Source organism: Camarhynchus parvulus, chromosome 3, assembly GCF_901933205.1.
Source record: "Camarhynchus parvulus chromosome 3, STF_HiC, whole genome shotgun sequence".
Classification (NCBI taxonomy): domain Eukaryota; kingdom Metazoa; phylum Chordata; class Aves; order Passeriformes; family Thraupidae; genus Camarhynchus; species Camarhynchus parvulus.
The window spans coordinates 6,372,869-6,397,000 of NC_044573.1; the positions used below are offsets into that span (position 1 = coordinate 6,372,869).

The following is a 24,132-nucleotide window of genomic DNA, read 5'->3' on the forward strand; positions in this document are numbered from 1 at the left end:
CAAGCAAATTGTGCTGCTCAGAGCCTGTATCCTCCCTCCCTTCATTCCCAGGAGATGCCCATACCTGGGATATAGGGCTGCTGAGGGCTGACATGAGGATAGCAGGTCTGCACAATCCTGTCTCTTGTCTGCTCTTCTTGCCCCAGGTTGTTCCTGGGCATTGAGAGAAGGGTTTGTTTTCCTTTCTCCAGCTCTGCTGGCCAACCCCCACCTCTGGGAAGGTTCCAGAGAGATGAGAAGTTGCACCTTGTTATCAGGAAGACTTGTTTGGCACCAAGGGCCTGGAGCAAATTCAGGAATCTCGCCCATTACTTTTGTATCACATTGACTAGGTTGCAAGAATTCCCCCATCCCCAGAGTCTGTTTTGGGAAACTAAGGTGGAGTCAGTCCTGATTTTGTGCTGTGAACAGCTGGAGAGGTAGATAACATGTTGTTCCTTTAGCCCTGTGCTCTGCTCTGCCTGTAGAGGTGGTGAAACTCTGGTTTGGCACGGCACTCTTCCCTTCATATGGCCCCAAACAGAATTAGGTCGAGCTCCCTGAGGTCCTGCAGTTCTGCTGGGACAACAGGAGGGCAGCACAGCCTTAACTCTGCCAAAAGAGCCAGAATGCACTCACTCATGCTGGCCTCTGACCTTATATCTGAAACCTCCTGTGGAGTACTTTTCCTAGAGAAACTGGTGGAAAATCCCCCTGCCCCATTTCATGTTACAGCACAAGGAGTACTCAGGGCTGTAACAGTGAAGAGCAAACCTGGGTTGGCAGGACAAGGATATAACATGACCTCCTGAGCCTTTTGTTCTCTGCTGCTGTGCCTGGCACTCAACAGGATAATCAAGCCAGTCCCCCTCTTTGATATGAGTTATTACACATTCAGAAATGCTCCCTGTTGCCACCTGCCAAGCTGGGGATGTGGGAAGCTGTAATATGTGGTCTGAAATAGCTGACAGCTTAGGGGAGGAGACACTCTTTAACCCATGAGGATTCACTCTTACCAGAATCTTCTTGGGGTCAGACAAGTGGAACAATTGGGTTGTGGCATAGCCTGGAGGAATTCAGAGGTGCAGGGGCTCCTGCAGAGCCAGACACTCATCAGAGCACTGCAGGGCTGCATCTGCCCTGAGTGGTCCTTGTAGCAACCCCCATCCTCTGTGGTTCTGCCTCCTCCCACAGCAACGTGGTTTTTGTGCCTGGATGTCACACCACCCTATTAATATGCATATGTACACACACACACACTCTCAGAGCTGCCTGGAATGCCATCCCAAAAAGGCTATCCATGAAATGCTACCAGGAAGCAGATAGGCTTTTAGTGTCCTTTGCTGTTACTAGCAACTGAAATAGATGAGCTGCAGCCCACAAAGCACAAGTGACTCTTCTTAGGCAGTGATTTGCATAGATACAGGATGGAGAACAACCAGCCAAAGAGCAATTACACAGAAATGGAGCTGCAGAGGGGGGAGCAGTGAATTACAAAGTGAATGTGAGCTAACAGTGTCATACTGCTGTTAAAAAAGCAAACATGTCAGTGAGATGTATAAACAGACTGTCAAGTCTAAGAGATAAGGAGCAATCCATCCAGTGTGCTCACCACCAGCAGGGTGAGCCATGGCTGGAATATGTCAGCTTGTGGCATCATGCCTGAAGAAGAAATATGTGGAACAGTTTGAGAGGACCCAAAGGAAGGCTCCAAGGGTCTTCAGGGATTTAGAAGTGAACTAGAAAGGCAGCTAGAGAGAACTGGAAGAGACAGGAAAAAGAAATAAATAACCACCAAACTGATTTCTATAGAGGAAAGACTGAGGGGAGCAGGGTGGCTATAGTGTGCATTGAGACAAGGGGGGAAAAATAAGTCATTTTCCACATCAATTGTGTTTTTGACTAAGGCGATTGTAGCATATGAAATTTAGAGTAGACATTAAAAAAGAGGATTTACTGTAAAGGTTATTAAGTAATGGAGTAGACTCACAGCAAATGTTGGTGAGTCTGCATTGTTATGGATTTGAAGAGCACTTTAGACAAATAACCTGACTGATCCTGCCTTGAGGCAAGAGGTTAGACTGAACAACCTCTTGAGATCTCATGCTGTCTATGCTTTACTACTTCCATGCTGCAATAATAGCACACTTTGTCTTTTTAAGACAGATTTGAAAGAGTACAGAAGTCCTACAGAACTGCTGATTTTCTTTTAAAGCAAGTTATTTCAGTTCACTTGAGTTCAGAAGTCTTCAGGGGAATGCTTAACCAAAGAAAAACAAATACCACTTCTTGTTAAAATCTAAACAGCACATAAACCAAAACCCAAATATTTTCATAATTCACAACTTGGGGGCCTATATAAAACAACCTGTCATAGGTCATGACTGAGACCCATGCTCCAGAGGCAGCAAAACAGAGAAAAGTGTTTAGTTCTAGTTTCTTTCTCATTTCTTTAAGTAACAGTAGCTCCAAGCTCCAGCTGAAGACTTGAGAGACCAGAATCTGACTTATCCCATGCTGCCTGTGACGTGCAGCACATCATGACTGTGTTTTGTATTTTTAATTTTTTTAAACACATTTATTTTCCATGCAGGTTTGTCTGTGCCCAGCTACCTAACCCTGTATTAGAGAGCATCAGCGTCATTGATACTCCAGGAATCCTTTCTGGAGAAAAGCAGAGAATTAGCAGAGGTAAGTCCCAAGTTCAGTTCTCTTCTAAATGACAGTAATGAAAACCAAAGGAACTCTATATGATTTTCACTTCAAACTAGAAAGCTGTTGATAAAAACAGTGGTGGGAGCCTCTCAGAGCTGCAGCATTTCTTTGCAAATGGAGACCAAAGGGACATGGTTAATCTCCTGCAGAGAATTTAGATGTTTTCAGGGAAGGCTGCTGACAAGCTCAGCAGTACCTGTGTCACAGTCCAGTATTACCCCACAGGAGAGATTTCTATCAGAGTCAAGTGATGCCTGTCTGCTTTGCAGAACCAGTTACTTTCAGTGGCTTACTGATGATCCATGGCTAAGGCCCCCATTGTAATCTACCTGGTTTCTTGCACTGGCCAGGCTCCCTAAATCTAGTGCAGGACTGGATTGGGTTTAAAGAACCATTGGCACTCAAGTTCTTCATTGCAGTAGGGAATCTGGAAAGCCTGTGGACACTAAATCATAAAATCCTAGAGTAATTTGGCTTTGAAGGGACATTAAAGATCCTCTAGTTCCAACCCCTGCCATAGATAGGTGCATCTTCCACTAGACCAGGTTGCTCAAAGTCTTGTCCAACCTGGCCTTGAACACTTCCAGAGATGGGGCATCCACAACTTCTTGGGACAAGCTGTGCCAGTGCAACACCTCAGCACCCTCACAGTAAAGAATTTCTCCTCAATATCCAATACAAGCCCACCCTTTTTCAGTTTAAAGCCATTCCCCCTTGTCCTGTCACTACAGACCCTTGTAACTGGAGCTGATGAATAGCATGGAGTCTCTTAGTGAACTTCTGAGGTCACTCAGACCCACCCATGGCAACATCTTTATACTTTAAACCTGCCCTCTGTGGTCGCCTTCTGGCTCTGTGAGGTGATGGTGGCCTAGCTTGCATTTCTGGAAGGTTCCTTAGATAAAGCTGGGAGCTATGCACCTTTTCACTGGAAGAAAGCCAAGAGCAGTAATCTCAGCATTCAGGTTTGAGATCAGTTCTCATGCACACTGCCTATTAACTGTGCACAGTTGAGTTTCAGCAGCACAGGCTCCACCCCAAAGTGCTGAGGCCTTTCCCATATTTTCCCATGTTCTGCCCCATAAGATTTCAGATGACTCATGACTTTCCAAGTTCTGTGACACTTTTGCATTGAAATTTTTCTTGGAAACTTCCTTTTTTAATTGAGCAGCCACCTTGCACAGAGCCAGGTCTTGTTTGTTTTGCTGGCATTTTCCACCACAGGAACCTTAGCTAGCAAAGAAGTGTCAATAAAGCACAGCTACAGTTCACAAAAATCCCCTCACATTAACCTTTTTCAGTGTGGGCCTCTGCACTACTAGGGGATCAGAAATTCCAAGGTGTGCCAGCCTTCATGAGAAAGTTGAAAAATATGCTGTGCAAGCATTCCTCCCCTCAGCAGAAAGTATTAAAAAAATTTATTATGAGATGTAGACATTTTCCAGTCAAAAAATGCCACTGAAAGCAACCAATTCTCCTGTGGAACTATCACAGTGAAAGAAACTTGCTTAGGAGGAAGTAGTTTTGTTATTAAAAAAAAAACTAAGAAGAAGGTATAGGTGATTCAAAAAGGAATTCCATTTCATGCCCCTTTTCCAAATCTCCTCATTAGTTCAAATGCCAACACATATTGCAAGATTTTCCTACTTTTCAGCTGTTTACAGAACTAAAAATACCCTCCTGCAGAATACACTGGCACTTCTTGCTGCTCCTTCTGCAAGAATTTCTCTGTCAGCTTTCCAGTGGGTCTTGGTGTCCCATTCTAGATCCTGTCAGTGTGACCCTGGCCATGGAACTGATCATCATCATGGATCAGGCCAGGCAACACAAGCTCATCAAAGGCAGGTCCTGCTTGACCAACCTGATGTGCTGCTGTGCCAAGGTGACCAATTTCCTGGATGGGGGAAGGCTGAGGATGTTGCCTGCCTAACCTTTAGTAAATCCTATGACCCTGTTTCCTTCACATTCTCCTGGAGGAACTGGCTGCTCATGGCTTGGATGGGTGCACCCTTCACTGGGTGAAAAACTGGCTGGGTGGGCAGGCCAAGGGTGGTGGTGAGAAGAGTTAAATCCAGCTGGAAGCCAGTCACAGGTGGTGTTGCCCAGAGCTCAGACTGGGGCCAGTGATGTTTAATATCTTAATCTGGACAAGAGGAGTGAGAGCACCCTCAGCCAGTGTGAAGTTGCCACCACTCTGGGCTGCAGTGTTGGTGTGCTGGAAGGTAGGAACAGGAATCTGTAGAGGGATCTGAATGCATGGGACAGATCCGAGGCCAGTGCTGGGTTTACAGTTGGATTCAATGATCTTCAAGATCTTTTCTAACCTAAACAATTCTGTACTTTGCAGCTACTGTAATAAATGGCAGCAATGCCAGAACATGCTTATAACACAGCTGTGCACTGTTACAAAAGTCACTGGTGTACTTTAACCCAAGCCAGTAATGCCTCTGCAGACATTTGGAAACAGCTGAGGAGGCTGAAGGGGAGTCCCAGTTCTGTACATTTCTGCATGCTGTACATGTTTGCAGAACTGGAGGCCTGTCTCAGCATGTGGAGCAGGTTCTTCCTGGACAGCTTCTCTGCCCCCAGTGCAATTTAGTGTGCTTAGGGCAGAAAATTGGCACATTGGCCCTGTGACTACAGTGTGTGGTCGTTCAACCCTTCAGCCAGGATGCAACTCCAGATGGATCAGCCATCTCCTGATCATCCTGCCATCCCAGGAATTTGCTCTGCTGTATCTCCAGCCAGACAAGGGGTCAGTCACTGATCTAATCACAACAGTTAAAAGTACAGTGTAGGTGGGACCTTGCTTTGTCACCATTTACATCTGGGACAGACTGGAAGTGGTCGTGTTGGCCAGGTCAGATGACCTTGCAATAGCTACAGGACAAGATCTTCACCTGGTTTAGGTCAATATGGCTTTGTTGAGGCTGGGAAACTCCAGGAATTTCTGTCTCCAGGGAGCAGGAAGAGCCAAAAGAGTGCTGAGGTGCCTGTGTTTAGGAAGGGCTGCTGCCAGGTATTGGCTTGAGCTTATCTCAAGGTGTTTGAAAGGGAGTAGCCACCTCCCAGCTCCCATGGAAGAGGAATAGGAAAAAGTGGTGAGGCTGACACCTTTGCCACCAAGCTTACAAGCCAAGCTGACCTCATGAGCAAGCTGGTTTTGGAGGCAGGTAGAGCAGTAACATGGTAGAGGCAGAAAACAAGACAGGGCTAAAAATGCTGACACAACAAAATTCTTCTGCTCCTTCTGTACCTTCCCAGCCTGCTCAGATTTCACTTGGGAATGAAGCAATACCTGAGGGAGTCTTACAGAGGTTTTCCAAGAGACTTTGAAGTTTCCTAACTGCTTGGAACAGGAATGCTTTTCTTACCCCCACTGCTGGTAGTAGGTTCTGAGACCCTCAGACTGTGGTACCTGGGATGCAGTGGCAGGGAAGAGAGGAGATGGTGAAGCAGCATTCTGTCATAAATTTGTGGGGGAAAGTAAAGATATAAAAGATGAGGCAGGCTTTCCCAGCCTGCCCATCCCATGAGAACCAGCAGCATTTCTAAAAATAGGAAATTCCTCTCAGTGGGAACATCACAAGTCCATCTCTCTCCCCATTAGACATCAGGAGCATTAGTTAATCTATACAGTGTCAGCTTAGCAGAATGCCACGCTGTCAGAGTTTAGCAATCCATGAGAGCCACCTTATACCCCTGAATTCCAAATCAGTAGCTATTCCTGTTGCTGCATCCATGTTTCAAAGAGCAGGAGCAAGGGAACAGGGTTTAAAGGAGTGATTCAGGGGCAAAGTCCAGGTTTGGAAGCATTTCATTTGTCTAAAATCAACTCTGAATTAAATTCACTGCCCTGTAGCTGTTAAAGGTGACAGATCTGACAGTGTGTGCACAAGCACAGGGTGCTGGTGTTAGTGCCAGCAGCAGGGCTTTGCAAATGGCCCCCAGGCTTTGCTGCAAGGAATGCTGTATAATCCCAGGAAACAAAGCTCTGCACTGGCTCTCTCCCAGGAGTGCATGACCATAAAGAGCCCCCTTCCCCCACAGAGCAGCCCATGAAGTTTCCCAGTAGCAGAGCTGCAGGTTTAGGCCTATCAAGCACTTGAGGGTGATGCAGGCTGTCAGAGCTGGGGTGCACATCCCTTTGACATGCAGTGACATCACCAGCACTGACAGCTCCTGCTGCTCTCAGACCCTCATAAAAAATGTAGCCCAGGAGCTGCCTGCACTGATTTGACCTCCTGAGCTTCTGACCCATGCACTGCTTTGTGGTGGGCACCCACAGTGTCACAGGTGTGGTAGCCAGACTCCCTGGGATGCACAGGTGTCATTTACAGGCTTTGTGGGAAATGTTTCCAGGATGTCCTGGCCCAAAGCGTCCTGTCCTCCACTGCTTCTGTATCATCCTTGCCTGGAAGGCAGCCATTTCTCTTCTGATCTTTTTTACAGTCTGAGGCACGAATCTGTGTCCATGTTCAAAGAACTAATGATTGCACTGCCTTGCCCCTTGCTCTGTGTCCTTTTTGTTATTTGTTGTTTCTAGGGGAGCATGAGGCTGCAGAGATGCCCATGGGGGAGGTGTTTGGACCAAAGCAGCACAGTCTTGTCTGCTTTGACAATTTGATAATGATACAAATGCCATCCACTTGCAAAGCAGTGTTCTGGTGTCACATAATGAGCTCAGGCCAGCCTGCTGGGAGGGAAAATGAGGAGGGGATGACTGAAATAAATGAGGACAGAGGGGAGGACCACAGATAGGTCATGCAGAGCCAGGACAGGAGTGAGGACTTCCTCATAATTCATCACCCTGTGAGTCTGCCTTGCTAATGGAGCCACCTGGCAGCAAGAACTCGTGTGCTTCAGTGGCAGTGCCATCCCTGGGGGCTGAGCCTTGCACGCTCTGCTGCCCAGCTGTCTCAGCCCACATCTGCCCTGAGCTGAGCAGATCCAAGTCTGCCAAGTTCAGTGACACCTTGGCCAAGCTGTGTTTGATCCCTCTTTTGGGGTAGTATTTCCTGGATATATCCTGAACTCTTACTTCATGTTCACTCCCTGTATGCTGCCTTCTCCCTTTCCTGTGTTAGCAGTGACCACAAGGTCCTAGCCAGCAGGTGAGGACTGGCAGTGTCATTCCTCATTGGCTTGCTTTCCAGTGTACACTATTCCAGTATTTTCCCAGCCTTCCACTCAGTTCATCCTGCTGGCTCCAGTGCAGCCTAAGCATCCCATAACCAAGGGAAAAAACCCTAGCCACCAGCCTCACCCTTCTCCTGGGAAAGCAAGATTCCCAAATGGCCAGCAGCTTCAGCACCAGGGACACTTAATCACTCAGCAGTCTGACAGCAAGAAGAAAAATGCCAATAGCAACAGTCTTGGGCAGTGCAGAGCTCTCAGCCTGGCTGTGTCTCAAATAGCCATGCTTGGAAGGGAAAGGCAAACACCAAGGGAATTGATGTTCTCCCACTTCATGCAATGCTGTTTAGGGTACAATGGCAACAAAAAAATATTTTTTCTGAGGAGCTTTGTCACGTGTGCTAGCAACAGCATGATACAAACTAAAGGCATCCACCCTGAAAGCCTCCAAAAGGGAGGCATTTCAAATATTTGCTATAATACTCCCCACTGGTGATGTTTGCTTGTATTCTGTATTTCACTCTGCCTGGGAGGGTGAAAGTGCTCTGCTTAGTTTTGACTTTCCAGTTCACCTCCATTACAGCTGCTCTGCCAACCTGCCTGATTTTATCACAGTCTCACTTAACACATGCTGTTCCACTGAAGTGCTCAGCTCTTAGAGGCACACTGTTTTGCACTTCCTCTTAAAAACAACACAAAAATGAGCAGAAAATCTGCACAGTTCTCATTTTTATTTCTAGAAATATGTGAAGCCATGAGCCTAACTCTTCTGACCTGAAAGCAGTATGCAAACAGAAGGTCAAGATTATATTTGGGGTTTGAGAAAGTCAAACCAATACTTTGCTTGGTACTAGGGGTGAGAGGGACTGTCTCCATGATTAGGGTTGCAAATACTGATATATTTTGCAGTTGCAGAACTGGAAGAGCCAAAAAAAAAGCAGCACCAAAGAACAAGATTAAATGGCTGCACATATGGAAAGGGCTGTGCTTTTTTCTATTCCTATTAACATACAGCAAGCATTTCATTTGTGTTACTAAACAAGTCTGAGTTTTAGAACAGCTGTGCAGCTTGTCCATTTGTTGTGCACTGTGCACTCCAGAAATATTCTAAGTATCTATTGCATAGAGGGAAGATGGTCATGCCATCAGCATCTCATCAATTTGCATTATTTATGCCCATCATGCATTCTTTCAGCATCCTGAGTAACAATGGAGAAGGAATGTGTTTCCTGGTTCCCTGGGAGCTGTCAGTCACTGGTGCCCATTTCAGGCCAGCTTTTCAAACATGATTGCTCCTGAAATTTAAAGTATGAATACAGGAGAATTCAGTTTGTGTTTGGATGCTATAGTAAAAAAAATGTTCCTTGGAATCCCAGCTACACATCAATGCTGCTATGCACTGACTTCTTTGGAAAACTTGGCCTGTATTCAGGTGCCTTCTGAGGTCTCAAAACCTGTCTAGAAACTGTTCTAGAATTTAGTTTTTAGAATTGGCCCAAGTACCAGGTAACGCTCAGGCCCATCTGTCACAAGTGGCAAAGATAAAAACTTGAGGATGGGACAAGTTCTGGCTGTGTGTACACAGGAGCTAAACAGGAGCTCTGGACAATGCTCTCCTCAGCTTTGCTCCACCTGATTTGAATGTGCCTAGTGAGGTTTCATTGACTTTCCAGTGACATAAAGCCAGAGCCCCATCCCAGTCTCTTCCCCACCCTGAAGCCCTTGCAGTAAACAACATAAAAGCAAAAAGCCACTCAGTCTGGCACTCAGGTACTGGTTAATGTTAGCATTGTTGCTAGCTGAGAACAGAGACCTGCTGTGCTTTGAGTCTTTTGCTTTTGCTTTGGAAACCTTAAAGCCTCCAAAACGTATTTAATGTTTCCATTAGTTCTTGGTATGGAAGAGGAGGAAACGTGGAGCACTGGCAGGAGGATGTAGCTCCCAGTGCTCTGAATCAGCAGCTCCAGGACAGATTATTTCTTTGAGTATAGGCACAGGCAGAAGTGATTGGCAGGCTGGGGCCTGTCTAAAAATTAGGGCATGCGACATTCAAAGAAATCTTTTCATCCCAAAGGCCTTCTGTGTACTTCCCAACACACCCACAGATACATTACAGGAATCTCTTTATATTCCCTTGGGAGGCAGCCACTTCCAGAGAGGAGCATGGCAGCTTTTTACAGAGGTGTTTTAGGATGAGCTGCAGTGAGGTGTATCCAGTACCCATCCCTTGCTTTTCATCATCCTTGCTGGCACCCCCAGCTCCTCTCCTTGAGAGAAACTTGCTCAAATCACTGTTCTTCCACCCAGTCCCAGCTGTTTCCTCTCTGATACTCTTACCCAGCACCCTTCTCTCTCTAGGACACCATAACTGCCACCCAACCCAGCTTCCCACTCCCACTTTGTGTGTCCTCAAAGGGATGTGTAACTTCCCCCTCCCTCCCTCCCCTCATTTTCTTCCTCTGACCATGGTGTGACCTTCCTTCTCCTTGCTCACAGCCATCTGTCACATTTGGCTAACACCTGCCCCTCCTGGCACATTGTCCCCCTCCAGTGTGGGCTGCCTGCTTGTTTTGCAATGACACAAGTCTTCTTCCCTGGACTCTGGAGGGCTCTCAGGGAGGACATCTCTGTGACCTGTTAGACTAAGCCTCAAAGCTCTATTAGTCAATTAGAAAAATTTAAGGCATAAGCTCCCTGGAATCAGCATTAATTTCATTTTATCTCCCCAGAGCTGTTCCCTCTCTAGGCAGTCAGTGTTCAGAGTGTCATCTTGGGATGTTGTCCTCAGACAATCAGAGCCAGTCTCCCACTTGACAAATAGGGACACTGCCATAAAACTCTCTGGTAAATCTTTCATCTCTAGATAACACCAGCTTTAGAAAGATGAGAAGGAAGTTCTCAGTGACTAAAATTCAGCAGGAAAGAAGTAAATTGCTAAAAGCAGCAGCACAGTTTACAGCAGTAATAACAGCAAGCTGTGAAATATCTGGTGCAGAGCAGCAGCTTTGGAGTTTTCAGCACTTCTTGATCTCACTGTTTCCATTCAACCCCACCTGAACTCCACTACCACAGGACCAGTGGCTATGGTTCCACAAGACAGGAAATCACTAGTATGCTTGCTACCAGTAAAAAAACACCAGCACAAACTAAACAAACCTAAACCAACCACCAGTGTAACTGCATGGTGAGAAATGCTGAACCAATGCATGCCCACTCTTTGCTGGTTCAGATTGGCTTTAGAATCTTATAGCCAGGCAGATTTTGTGCTGGGTCAGGTATCATCCATCTTCTCACAGTCAGCATAAAGACCGTATCATGCCTGATCTGACTTGACAGAATGTAATTGCATAATCCTGCCAGCTCTTGGTGAAATGCGTGGTGCCAGGTATTCCAGTGCTGCACAGACAGGAATTCATTAGGCCAGCCTGCCTTATGGAGTCTAAGTGGCAAGGTGTCTGCAAGAATGTAATTTTCTCTGCAGGCTGAACCCACTGACAGTCCTGCTGACTTGTCAGCTTTGTGTTAAGTCTGTTGAGCCCTTTTCATGCTGTCAGAAGGAAACCTGTCCCATCAAAAAAAAAAAATCTGATGGAATAAAATTGTTATCATGTTCATCTTGTCCTCCTACTGCTGTATGATTTGGATTCATTTTCTCTTCATGTTCACCTTATCTGGAGGTTGTGAAAGAAGCTGCAGCAGTGATGTTAGAGAATGTTTAAATATGCAGCAGATTTTTCAACAGGGATGCAAGCACAACAGACAGGAATTACTGAACAGCAAATTCTTCCCTTTACAGTTCTGTCTGAACATCCCTGTAATAATGGTTTTGCATTAATGCAGCTTTGGCAAGCAGATGGCTTCCCAGCCACCCTGTAAATTGACAGTAAAACCCTGGTGAGTTCCATGGACAGCATCACCCACCCTTGAAACACTGCCAAAGCTGAGATAGTGCCTGCCTGCTTTGTGAGAGGCCTTAGCAACACCCTACAACACAGGGAGACATAATGCATTTGCAGTGGAACAAGCAAGGAACACCAGGAAAACTCCTAATTTGACTGCAGATGAAGATCAGTTCTTGGTCTAAGCTCACACAGTAATAAAGTGCCAGAAGAAAGAGGCAGGCCCAGTGCATCTGTGGAATGAAAAGGGGGCAGGAGGGAGGAATCCAAAGTGAGGCTATAATGCTAAAGTTTAGTTACAGAATGAGCCTCGTGTTTTCAGGTTTTGAACACCTCCAGCTCTGGCTAGAGCCAGGCAAAATGCCCTGAGTTCTCTGTGGCATTGAAAAGCCCTCCAAAAATGAAAGCTCCAAACTAAATGTTAAAATATTAATCTAAGACCTTCTTTTTAAGCACCTTTATTAATAGCTTGCCCTTAGCCATTTACAGTGTCATCCTGCTATCCAAATGCTTTAGTAACAATCTGTTATACACTAAAAGCAAGACTACAAAGTCTACCCCATGAATCACATCTGAAGCAATTCTCTAGGCAGTGTGTATGAAAACACCACCACAGTCAGTGACTCTGAGTAGAAAGTTGTAAACAGAGCTCTGTCCCGCATCATGCTGTTTGTTAAGGAACTTTACAGCACTCAGGATAATTTTCCCTCTTCCCCTCCATCACCTAAGAACAGAATGCCTACACTTACACCTCGTTTTTCCTGCCAGGTACCCCCATACAGAGGAATGAATGCAGCTGGGATCAGTAGCACTGCACACACCAGACTTGTTTCTAGCTCAGCTGGGCACCAACAGGAGAGGTTCCCCAGAGCCAGAGGGACACACAAGGGGAGGGTGTGGGTTGGGCTTTTGTCCCAGCATGGCATGTAAACCACATCCATGGTGATGTCCCAGAGCAGTCAACAGCAAGTGTTACTCTCCAGGGCTTTGTTCTCTCTTTAATGGAGATATGCAGGAGAGCTGTCCAGAGAATATCTCTGAGCCAGCAAAGAAGCTAGGAAAGAAAGTCTGCTAATCAATCTGGACATTTAATGAAGCCCACAGGGACATTCAGGACTCATTGTATGTTACTGTAGCAGCTGGGAGTGCACAAAGGGTCTGAGCAGATATTAATTTCCATTTCTTGCTGGGTAGAGCAACATTTATTTTTGTTAATAGGGAAAGAGAGGCTCAGTAAATAGATACCTTCTAAGTGCCACTGTGGATGCAGGCTTGATACAGGATAAAAATCATGAGAGCTAAGCACCTAAAGATACTTTTGGACAAACATTGAGACCCAGGCTAAAGTCAGTCTCCCAAGTCCTCAGTTAATACCAAAACTACGATTACACATTTTTTCTATACCTCCCTTTTAAATAATCAGTTCCCACTTTTACTAAATCCCTGCAAGGTGGACTGAGTGTCAGGTGCACACACTTTCCCTAACTCATTCCAGCCCCTATTAACACAACAGAGAGTGTAACAGTGACTGCTCTTCTACTGTCAGAGGGAAACCATCCACATGATCTGTGACAGGACATCACTGTAGCATTACAAGGCAGCCTAGAGACCATCACTGTTTTCCATCTGATTCTCCCAAGAAAAAGACTGGACTGGACGAAGTAGCTATGGTACAATTCAAACATGTGGCAGCTTGACAAGAAAACATCTCAGTCCATGAGATTTTACAAGGTTAAACGCACAAACATCTCCAAATAAAGTCACCCTGACTCACTGCTTCCATGATGGAAAAGCAAGCTGTGTAGCTCTGCGTATGAAGAACAAACTGTCCTGCCATGCCAGATGACTTCCAGCCCTGACAGAAGTGAACATAAAGTCTGTATATCCTCTGTTTAGCAGGGTTGGAGGGGGCATGGGAGGTCCCTGTTTGCACAGCCTTTGATCAGCTTGCAGAGGGACAGCTGACAGCCTGAACCCAGGCCAAGTGAAGTGAGCTATCAGCATCGACTTTGTCCTGCAGCCACTGCCCCAGCACAGGTTAGGAAGGAGTCAGCACCCTGATCTTTGCACCATTAGAGCAGTGGAGCAGAGCTCCCTGCAGCCAGAGCAGCTGAGGTTAAAAAGCTGAGGTTAGCACCTAAGGTTAAAAAAGGCTGTTAACATCTGAAAGCAAGCAGGATCAAGTTTATTTCAATTTTAAAAAACTGACTCGTGACTGTGTTTGAGGTCAGACACACGGACTGAGCAAGATAGGCAGCTGTCAGTATAACATATTGAATGCTCAGCAGGTCTTTGTCAAAGCTCATACTGATTCTGAATTCCCTGAAGTTCTCAGTATCAAACACAGCTGAGCAAAGAGCCAGGGCCCAGCATTGCTTGCTCTTGTGAGAGGAGACACTCGTGTCCCAGTGAGCAGAAGGACACCGGTGGGACAAACATCTGCCTTTCATTTGAGATCTCTGTAGATCCCATGGAAGAGAGCAGGACAGAGTGTCCACACCTCACACACACCTCACATGCCCACACTCTGCCATCCCCTTTTCCTGTCAGCAGCAAACTGTAATTGACCAAAGCAGAACACTGCCCAGTAACAAGACTTTGAAGTTGTATAAAAGTTCTCAGTGGCAAAAAGTTAATACAAATTTTTCCTGCTGAAGAGAAAGTTCACACAGGCTTTACTCCTGACATGAGAGGCAGGATTTCACTCCAGTTTGCTTAGTCATGTGGAAGAAAAGGCCAGCATGAAAAAGCAAGATCAGAGCTCAGCTATCCTCCCTTCTGTAGTTCCAGTCTAATGATTGGGATGCATTGGTTGCCCTCTAGGTTTTAGAGGGAACAGAAGGAAAAAAGGAAGAAAAAGAAAGGGGAGAAGGAGGAAAAAGCACCAAACTAATTATCATGGATTTATTCATGAAAGCCAAGATTAAAATAGTATATTAAAGGATTTGAATGCAAATAGCATTTGCCCTGTCCTGATTTTCCTTAACTAAGTGCAGCACTCTGGTGACTCAGATAACCCCAAATATTGCACAGCATAGGAGAGCCTGACAGAGCAGGGGGAGAGAACCAAGCAGTTCTCTCACCAAGACTTTAAAGCACAATAAAATCCACCACAGAGCTAGGAAAAAAGGTAATTTTGTTGCTGTCATTACTATTGTTTTAGGGACTTCTCCACACACTATTTATCATGCTTAGAGGTTGACCCAGTCTGACACTGAATCCATTATGTTTAGTCCTGAGGCATGTGAAATTTGAACCCACTGTTCCTGGCCTGTGCCTGCCTCTGGTGTTCACAGCAATGCTGTCTCTGCTGAGTGTCAGGCTCTTGGCTAAGTGAACACAAATCATTTGGCTTTGTGCACATGCAGCAGGTATGACAGGATGGTTACTCTGCTAGGGAAGGTTATTTGCATGCTGGGTTCTGAATTGGATGGGATAAAGTTAGTCTTGCACAACAAGACCTGGGATTTATTAAGCAGTGGAGATAGGCATCTCAAACCAGTCTGGCTACAAGTATTGCAATGACCCAGCTTTCCATGTAGGCTGTACTGATGGCCAGTCATTCACAAATTAAACCTCTCTTGTGCCACATACAAGACTTCTGCAGTAAGTTTGAATACAGCAGTTGCTCCTTGATGTGCATTTGAATGAAGAACTGGAGCACTTCTTTGAGTGATCTCTTCATGTGGAGAGGACAAGACCTGTCCTTAACTATATGGACAGTGCCTCATCTCCTTATCAAGCTACCTGTTCTGCTGGGAAAGCCACTTCCTTGCAAGCTTACCCTCAGTTAGGTGCAGATGTAGTTTGAGTACAGCAGGGAGGCTCTCATCTCCCACATTTGCTGCATCTCTGCTCTCCCTCCCCCCTTGCAGGTTATGACTTCGCTGCTGTACTGGAGTGGTTCGCAGAGCGGGTCGACCGCATCATTCTCCTCTTTGATGCTCACAAGCTGGACATCTCTGATGAATTCTCTGAGGTCATCAAGGCCCTGAAGAACCACGAGGACAAGATGAGAGTTGTTCTCAACAAGGCCGACCAGATAGAGACTCAGCAGCTGATGCGGGTGTACGGTGCCCTCATGTGGTCCCTGGGGAAGATCGTCAACACTCCCGAGGTCATCCGAGTCTACATCGGCTCCTTCTGGTCCCACCCGCTGCTCATCCCCGACAACCGCAAGCTGTTTGAGGCAGAGGAGCAGGACCTGTTCAGGGACATCCAGAGCCTGCCCCGCAACGCAGCCCTCAGGAAGCTCAATGATCTCATCAAGCGAGCGCGCCTGGCCAAGGTAGGTGCGGGCATAGAAGCCCCGAGCGTTCAGTGTGGGCTCTCTGCAGCAGGCAGCCGATGGAGAAGTGGGTTTGGCCAGTTCAGCTTGCAGAGCTGGTGGATCCTACTCTTTTTCCATCCCATTTAACTCAGGCCCAGCATATGAGCCCTATGCCAATATGGGAAGAAAACAATTCCTGTGTTTGGTGTGTCAGTCATGGGGGGGCCATAGTGAGGAGGGTAACTACAGATCAAGCAGGTAGCACTTGAAGGGATCTGGAAAGCAGTTGCTCTGTGGTAGCAATTTGAGAATTAGGACCAATTCAGTATATCAGAATCATACACCGAGGGAATTGATAAGCTCTAAGTTTTTTGCTTAAAACTTTCTTAGCCAAGAGAGATACCTGACTAAGGTGGATGCACAGGAGGTGGAGACTCACACAAATGACAAATAAGCCTGTAGCATCCCAGAGTATTTGAAATGAACTGAAAGAAGCCCTTAAAAATACAGGAAAAAACCCACATCAACTGAGGAAAGAGATCAAAAGATCCCTCAAAAGCTTTCAGTGTAAGGGTCTTCAATTCAAGAAAAAATGCTTGGCTCGCCATTAAAAATAAAAAAGCCACAATGTTGCATAAGTTAAGGACTGGTATTAGTACTAAAAGATTGAACCTGTGTATTTGGACTGGGAAGGGACTGGGAAGGCCATGCCCAGTGGAAGAAAAAAAAACCCACCACTCCCTCCAGAAGGTGCATATGAATGTCACTGTCTGTATGCTCAGGACTACACTTGTTTTTGCCTTGTCTCAGCACAGACAAAGCACACAGCTGAGCATTGAGCACTGGAATAACAGTCCATAGGTCCAGGCAAGCTGAGGAGCTGAGCTTGCTCTTCAGGGTGGGACAAGATGGCCTGGGCACAGATGCTCTGCTGAGAAGAATTTTCTGATGTGCTATTTAACATTTGCCATCATTCCATATAATTTAATTCCTTTCAGGTCCATGCCTACATCATCAGTTCCCTAAAGAAGGAAATGCCCTCAATGTTTGGGAAAGACAATAAAAAGAAGGAGCTTGTTAACAACTTGGGAGATATTTATGCCCGCATTGAACGGGAGCATCAGATCTCACCAGGAGACTTCCCTAACCTGAGAAAGATGCAGGTAAGCAGTGGCATCCTGGCAAACATCCAAGGAAAGAGCATTGGAGTAACTGCAGGGAATACAACAGAGCCATGCAGACTTTGATTGTTGCCACCTGTGGGAAAAACTTGCTGTAATGTTGAAATGTGCCTTAAAATATGTGCAGGCTATATTTGGGCATGAGCACTTCTTACACATAGAGCTTATGTGAGGCATTACAGCTTCGCTTTCATTTCTCGTATCTTTGCCTGAATAGCACTTTACAGCAAATGATTTCTTCTGTTTTTCTTTATTTTTAATTCCAGGTTCCATTTGCAGATTTTTCAGGCCTAAGCAATTTATAACAAAAGGAAAGCTGTGTCCTGAAAGGGCTACATATGGCACATTCCTCAAGAGCTATATTTGTTTTCTACTTAACTCTTTGTTTCTAGAAGGAGAGAAAGGAAGGTGTAAAAACTTTAATCCCCTTTTCTATTTTAAGCAGAGAAGCAGGCTTTTTGTTCTGCAGACCAGAGACCTGGCCCAGTGTTCACACAAGTCAGAAACTTCAAAGGACCTTGGATCAGAGCCTTGTATTGTACATTCAAGCAATGCTGGACACTGCTGTATTGCTGTGTGGCTTCAGTCCAAGCAAAACCCTGTTCTGAGTTCTAGCTCTTGAGGTTGCTACTAGTTATCTATGGAAAACAGCATTTGCCTATTTTTGAAAATATATTTTCCCTAAATTGTTGGGAATTATATCTGTGGGGTATAGGAGATCTCCTTCACTGCTTGTTAAAATGTGTGTTAAAAAAACAAAACCTGTATGAATCCAGTTGGAGTGAATAGTGTGGATTTGATGAGTAGAGGGTGAAAGATAAAGCTGGAGGTCTTCCTGCAGCTAGAAGAGAGTTCTCTGCAGGCCCTACTGAAAGCCCTTTTGCTTAGCTGTGAAATTACAGAATCTGAGCCATGCTGTAAAGACCTGCTCACCACCTCTCACAGATGTGCTGCTGTCTTGATGGCATCTGAAAGATGCACTGCATGGTGATGAGTACAGTGGTCTTTTGCCAAGTGGCATCTCCTTCCCAGAGTGCAGAAAGGGAGAGGGAACGTAGAGCACTGGCTGGAGGACGTAGCAAGAGCACACAACCAGTTTGCCTTGAACTAGTTGGTCATTTTCTATAGGACTTAGGAGAGGATTAAAGTAAGAGCAAGGCCAGCCAGGGAGACCCCATGCCATGCTGAAAGCAGGGCAGTCAGAGGAAGGAATGCCAAACTCCCCACTCCTCTGCAATAGCTGGCAGGCATCCCCCCGTGCACCATTACTCCTCCATGTCGCTCACCTCTTGCCGTGCTGTCCCATTTTTAAGGATCAACTGCAAGCCCAGGATTTTAGCAAGTTCCAGCCTCTGAAGAGCAAGCTGCTGGAGACCGTGGAAGACATGCTGGCCAACGACATCGCCCAGCTGATGGTGCTGGTCCGCCAGGAAGAGTCCCAGCGGCCAACCCAGATGGTGAAGGGAGGAGCCTTCGAGGGCACCTTGCACGGCCCCTTTGGCCACGGCTACGGAGAGGGCGCGGGGAGGGGATCGACGACGCCGAGTGGGTGGTGGCCAGGGACAAGCCCATGTACGACGAGATCTTCTACACGCTCTCGCCTGTCGACGGCAAAATAACTGGTGCCAACGCCAAGAAGGAGATGGTAAGGTCCAAGCTGCCCAACACCGTGCTGGGCAAGATCTGGAAACTGGCTGACATCGACAAAGATGGCATGCTGGATGATGAGGAGTTTGCCTTGGCGAATCATCTCATTAAAGTCAAGTTGGAGGGTCATGAGCTGCCAAATGAGCTCCCTTCCCATCTCCTCCCTCCGTCCAAAAGGAAAATAACAGAGTGAAAGAAAGGTTATAGGGGAGAGGGAAAGGGAGGGGGAAAATAAAAGATCTAGAACAACATGTTTACTTAAATTATACCTTTAGATGTGAGATCACGTTTGGATTTGTACCTACTTTGCTGTATGAAGAACAAAATCTAAAGCAGAACAAAAAAGTCCAATCCTTCATGATATGCAATTAACTCTTCCAGTGTACTGTCCCTGCTTTCTAATGTGTAGTCTGTAAATATGAAGGTAAAGGAAGGATGTTGCAAAGTAGGAGAGTCTGTTAAGTGAGAATAGAAGAAAACCTGAACAGGGCTGCATTTTTGGAGAGTGGAATAGGCACTAATAGAAATCTGCTAACTGCCAGTATCACTCCTGAGCTTTGGCTGCACCTTCTGCCTTTTAATGGGTCTTGCAAAATTCAGGAGACTAAGAGAAACCACAAGGTCTTCAAGCTATTGGCCAAAATAAAGAGCATTTCCTAATTAACATAAGCCCACACTAAAATACTAGATACTAAACCCCAGAGTTAAGAACTTTAGGAACCTTGTTTCACCGTTAAGATGCAAGTTTTACAAACGTTCTTCCCCAATCCTTAAAGAAAAATACATCAATAAAATAAAATCTGAAAGAGCTCTGAACTGGGCAGCTGGAGTTCCTCATTGTTCACTGTGGGGCAGGCACTCAGAGTTCCCAATCAGCACCACCTCCCATTCAGTCCCCAGGGGAGATTTGTTCTGCAGGCCCAGCCAAGAGAACCACACTCCAAGGGGAGCAGAGGGAGGGGGCCCTAGAGGTGGACATGAGGTGGGTGGAAGGGAGGAGCACCGCTTCCAGGCTCACCCAGCATTGCACAGCCAGTGGGTCCTGTTTGCTCTTTGAACAGTGGTGGTGTCTGTGATTCCTGTGAAGTGATAGTGTTTGCTCTCATGGTGCACAGTGACAGCCATGAGGCCCCATCCTCACTGTGCAGACACAAACCCCACACTGGGGCACTGGGCAGAGCTTGCTCTGCGCCTCCACAAACCTAGCCAAGATGTCAGCCTTCACACACTCTCCTCACCACACACTTAAGACTTGATCCCCTCCCCAACTTCTGCCCTGAGCCAAGAGACCTTCCCCACTTCTTTCATGCTCTGAAATTTTTGTTTCCAAGACCTGATTTTAGCAGAAATGCCTCCATTTCCTGTTTCACTGCCTCAACACACACGTGCGCACGCACTTCTGGTTTTTGTTGTTGCTTTGGAGCAGCGTGTTGTTCCAATCCTGTTGTCACTTTATATAAGCTGAGCTCCTACTGTGATGAAAAACCAAGATAAGTATAACTTATTTTATATCTCTTGTGTTCATATTATATAGAGAAATATATTCTGTGTATGTAGAATGTGCTTATTGCAGTACATTTATCACTTGTCTTAAAAACTAATGCATTAACCTTTTTTGTACCCTGGTCCTAAGACATTATTAAAAAAGAAAGGCCAGATCTGTCTACTTCTTTTTACAGTGAAATGAAATGCAGCTGAAAAGAAAAAAAAAAAAAAAGCTTATTTGTAAGTGCAGCAAAGGGAGGAGATTATGCTTATGCACATTCCCAAAAGTGCACATACAGATCAGCCCAGCTGGACTCGGTTGTGCACTGCCGAATGACTGGTTGACATCTGCAACATCTTTCTCTCTTGGCAGTCTAATCACAACCTCCATACTTGACAAAGCAAGAGGAATTGTACCCGTGATCCACCTTGTTCAATACAGGGGAGAGGTAACCACCACATTTCAGTAGAAAAAAGAATATATTGAAAGAATTCCTTCCTGCCAGTCACAGATGAGAATGCTGTGAATTTATCAAGATCCAGAATGGATGCAAAAAACCTCAGTCTTAAATCTTTCTGACTAATTCTATTTCTGTCTTTATTTTCTGTGGATGTTCATGACAGTGATAGCTATCCCCAGAGTGGGACAGTGAGAGGCAGTAAGACAGGGAGATCACTTAGGATAGTCCTGGGAAAGCATCTGGAGAGAGGGTATGAGCTGTAGGAGTTGGCAAAGTTTCCATTTAGCATCTGTACAGGATGAGAGAGGGGTGAGAGGAAATAATAGGGTGGAGAGCAAAAGCAATAAATGCAAATTGAAGGAAAAGCCAGCAAATTGGGTCATGCCAGTTCAGCTACCCAGTAACCCCCAGTTTGACTGCCATCACAGGACACAGCTGCTAAGGCTGTCCAGGTCTTCTTGAGGAATTTGCATCCATCAGACTCCAGCTGAGGCTGAGCAGAGCACTATGAATCAACCCTGCCTCTGTGTGGGCACAACTGTCTGATGGCCACTCACACAGCACATTGCTTGTGCCAGTCATGTCATGCTGAAATCTAACTCCTTAAAAAGCAGAACATTACTGAACATTCTCTCTAAGGGGATGGGAGAAGGTGAGGTCTTAGGCAGTCTTTTCTTCCTTGTACACTCCAGCAAGGTGCTTGGGTAGGCAGCAGCAGTTACTGCCACACCATGGCTGGGGCATGCCAGCACATTCCATGCTCCTGCCTGCTCTGCACTGTGCTCCTCTCATCCCTGAGCCAGCCTCTCCAGGATGTTCCTGCAGGATTCACCCAGGAGGGCCAGCAGGACAGTGAGTGGCACAGAGAGCTCTGCCCACACAGGTCAAGTGCAGAGGGGTTTGATTGCAACAACCCTCAGGAACCACCTGGCACTCTCAGAGTGCAGCTTCCTCCACTGGTGGTGGGGAGAGAGGAAAAAACACCAGCACTGCACTGACAAACACATAATTACTTAATAGGATTGCAGCAGGGACCCTGCTACAGAGGGAACAGGGCAGCTGCAGGGGGGCTGTGTGCCCAGAGAGGCAGGTTATGAACAGTCCTCTTCAGTCAGATAACTTCATCTGACCAGCACATTTCATTTTTGATAGGCTCTTCAGGAAATTTAAAAGAAAACAACATCAATCAAACAAAGTCCCACTAAAACACCAAAGAACCATATCAAACCTTACACACCCTGTTCTCCATATAGAAATGCATGGAATCCTGTCTCTCCACTATGGCCATGAGAAGGTGCATGTATTTCTCCATCCCCTTCCCAGACAGCAGCTGCAAATTCACACACCCTTTTTTTTTTTTTCCCTTTTCCCTTCCGAGTTAGGACTCCCTGGGCAATCCCAGCCACCTGTATTGTTCCCCACATCTGTGGAAGGATGTGATTTGCCAAGCCCACCAGGACTCCAGGCACTGCACTCCAGCCAGCTCACAGAGCCACACTCCAAGGCAGTTATCTGTGTCCAACAGTGCTTCCTTTTTCCCAGAGCACTTCTCAATTACCTAACAAGATTTTCCCCAGGAGGTTTTACAGAGGAACCAATTCATTTGCTGTCTGTGGGTGGGGGATTTTATCATGTGAACACACCACTACCACTCACTTCTCTGATCCTCTCATGTCCTTCTCTACCCATCCTCACACAGAAGAGCTTTCACAAGGTCAGAAGAACAAAAAGGCCTTTTTTTTTTTTTACCCCTCTAAATAGGAACTGCACTTGGTCTTCTCTCTGGGAAGGATCTAGAGCAGAAACATCTGTACCTACATCCTTTTATGGGCTAATATATGAGTTTCTTGAAAATGAAATTCTCTCTACAGTGGAACATGACAGGCAGATTAGATCAACAGTGCTATACAACCATTTATTTGAAGGGAAGGATAATAATTACACTAAGTTCCCTGAATAAGGTTTCACAGGAGGTGAGTAGCTTGGCAAAAGGCAATTACTTCTGGGAGCTGGAATTTAGCCAGCATGCTGAACTTCAGAGAGACTTTTAATCAAACAGAAAAGGTCAGAATCAGTTTTTCCATCACTTTAAGTTCCAACACAAACTTCATACAACAGTGAAATTCAGATTTAAGTCTGGAAACTGTTCGTTTAAGTTGCTTTCCTTAATCGTTTGCTTACTAACCAAAGACTGCTGTCATATGGTCAAAAGTTATGGGTTGTTTGACCTTTCAGAGAGGGACAGTGTTCCTACAAGCACAGCTGGAACCACGGAAGCTCCTCTAGAAGATCACCTCAGATCACACTACCCTTCTTACATCATTGATAGTTTCCATCTCTGCTATTATTTATCTCATGTTTCTTTTATTATAGAGTTTATTATAGAGATAAGCTGTGGCTCCACATTCAGGCTTTGGTAAATCAGGGGACACAATTGACTATTTAAGCCCTTCCTAGATGCAGAATTCCTCAAGTCTTTAAGCCTGACACATGGGTAGGAACACTCATGGAGAACAGCACTGAATTACTCCAGAGGAGCAGCTTGACTGGTAACACCCAAGTTATTTCTGTGGAGTTTTCATAACATAGCATAGCATAGCATCTATTATTTTCTTCTCTTTCCCTTTCCTTCCTTGTGCTTATGAGCCTTTCCCTCCTCTTCGTAGTCTGTCCAAGAGTGGGGGAAAAATCAAGGCTTAGTTAACAAGGCTTAGTTTGGAATCTCAGCATGTGAAGAAGCTCAAGGCTAGTGCAGGCAAGTCAATCCCTGCCTAGCTTTCCAGCTCCTCCAGGCACTGCTGATAGAGTAACAAATCCAGTATTTAAAGCAGGCCTTGGAAACAATCCCTGGGTGCCTGAAGGGAGAGAAATCCCTGCTGAGTACAGCACACGTCCTCCACGGCGTGCCTGTTCCGCCGAGCCCTTCGCTGTCAAACACCGCGCAAGTTGCTAGGTTTGAAATGGGCTCCCCTCCAGCTGCTGACATGTGCTGTAAACAGCTGTCAGTGAGGCCTCCTTAGTGCCTGCAGAGGCCTCGTCAGTGCCTGCACAAGATGTGAACTGGGAGATATTTATATCCAACCCTTGGGTTGGGTTGGATCGCCCTCCTCGCCTGGGCCGTTGCGCAAAGCAAGGGCGTGCGCGTGGAATTCCTCTCCTCACGCCGCACGAGTTCCCTGCAGGGAAATGCCAAATGCTGCTCTCTGAACAGCTCTCACCCAGCACCCCACACATTTATCAGCAAGATGAGGCTCCCAGGAGCTCCTTATAAGGTGATGGCAGCACAGAGATCAGTAGGAAGCACAGCTCCCAGGGAAAGCTCTCCAGCCGTTTTCTGACCTCCTTCAACCATCAGTTTT

The 24,132-nt window shown here is 46.1% G+C and overlaps 1 protein-coding gene across 1 annotated transcript in view; it reads left to right on the forward strand.

The window, feature by feature from the left end:
• The window catches only part of LOC115902147 (EH domain-containing protein 3-like), a 29,726-nt gene extending 9,243 nt beyond the window's left edge, over nt 1–20,483 (forward strand). The window contains 5 exon segments of the mRNA XM_030945390.1: nt 2,573–2,670; nt 15,605–16,017; nt 16,998–17,162; nt 18,494–18,701; nt 18,704–20,483. Of these exon segments, the coding sequence (XP_030801250.1) occupies nt 2,573–2,670; nt 15,605–16,017; nt 16,998–17,162; nt 18,494–18,701; nt 18,704–19,020 (1,201 nt within the window). The 3' untranslated portion in view covers nt 19,021–20,483.
• Nucleotides 20,484–24,132: the final 3,649 nt, after the last annotated feature.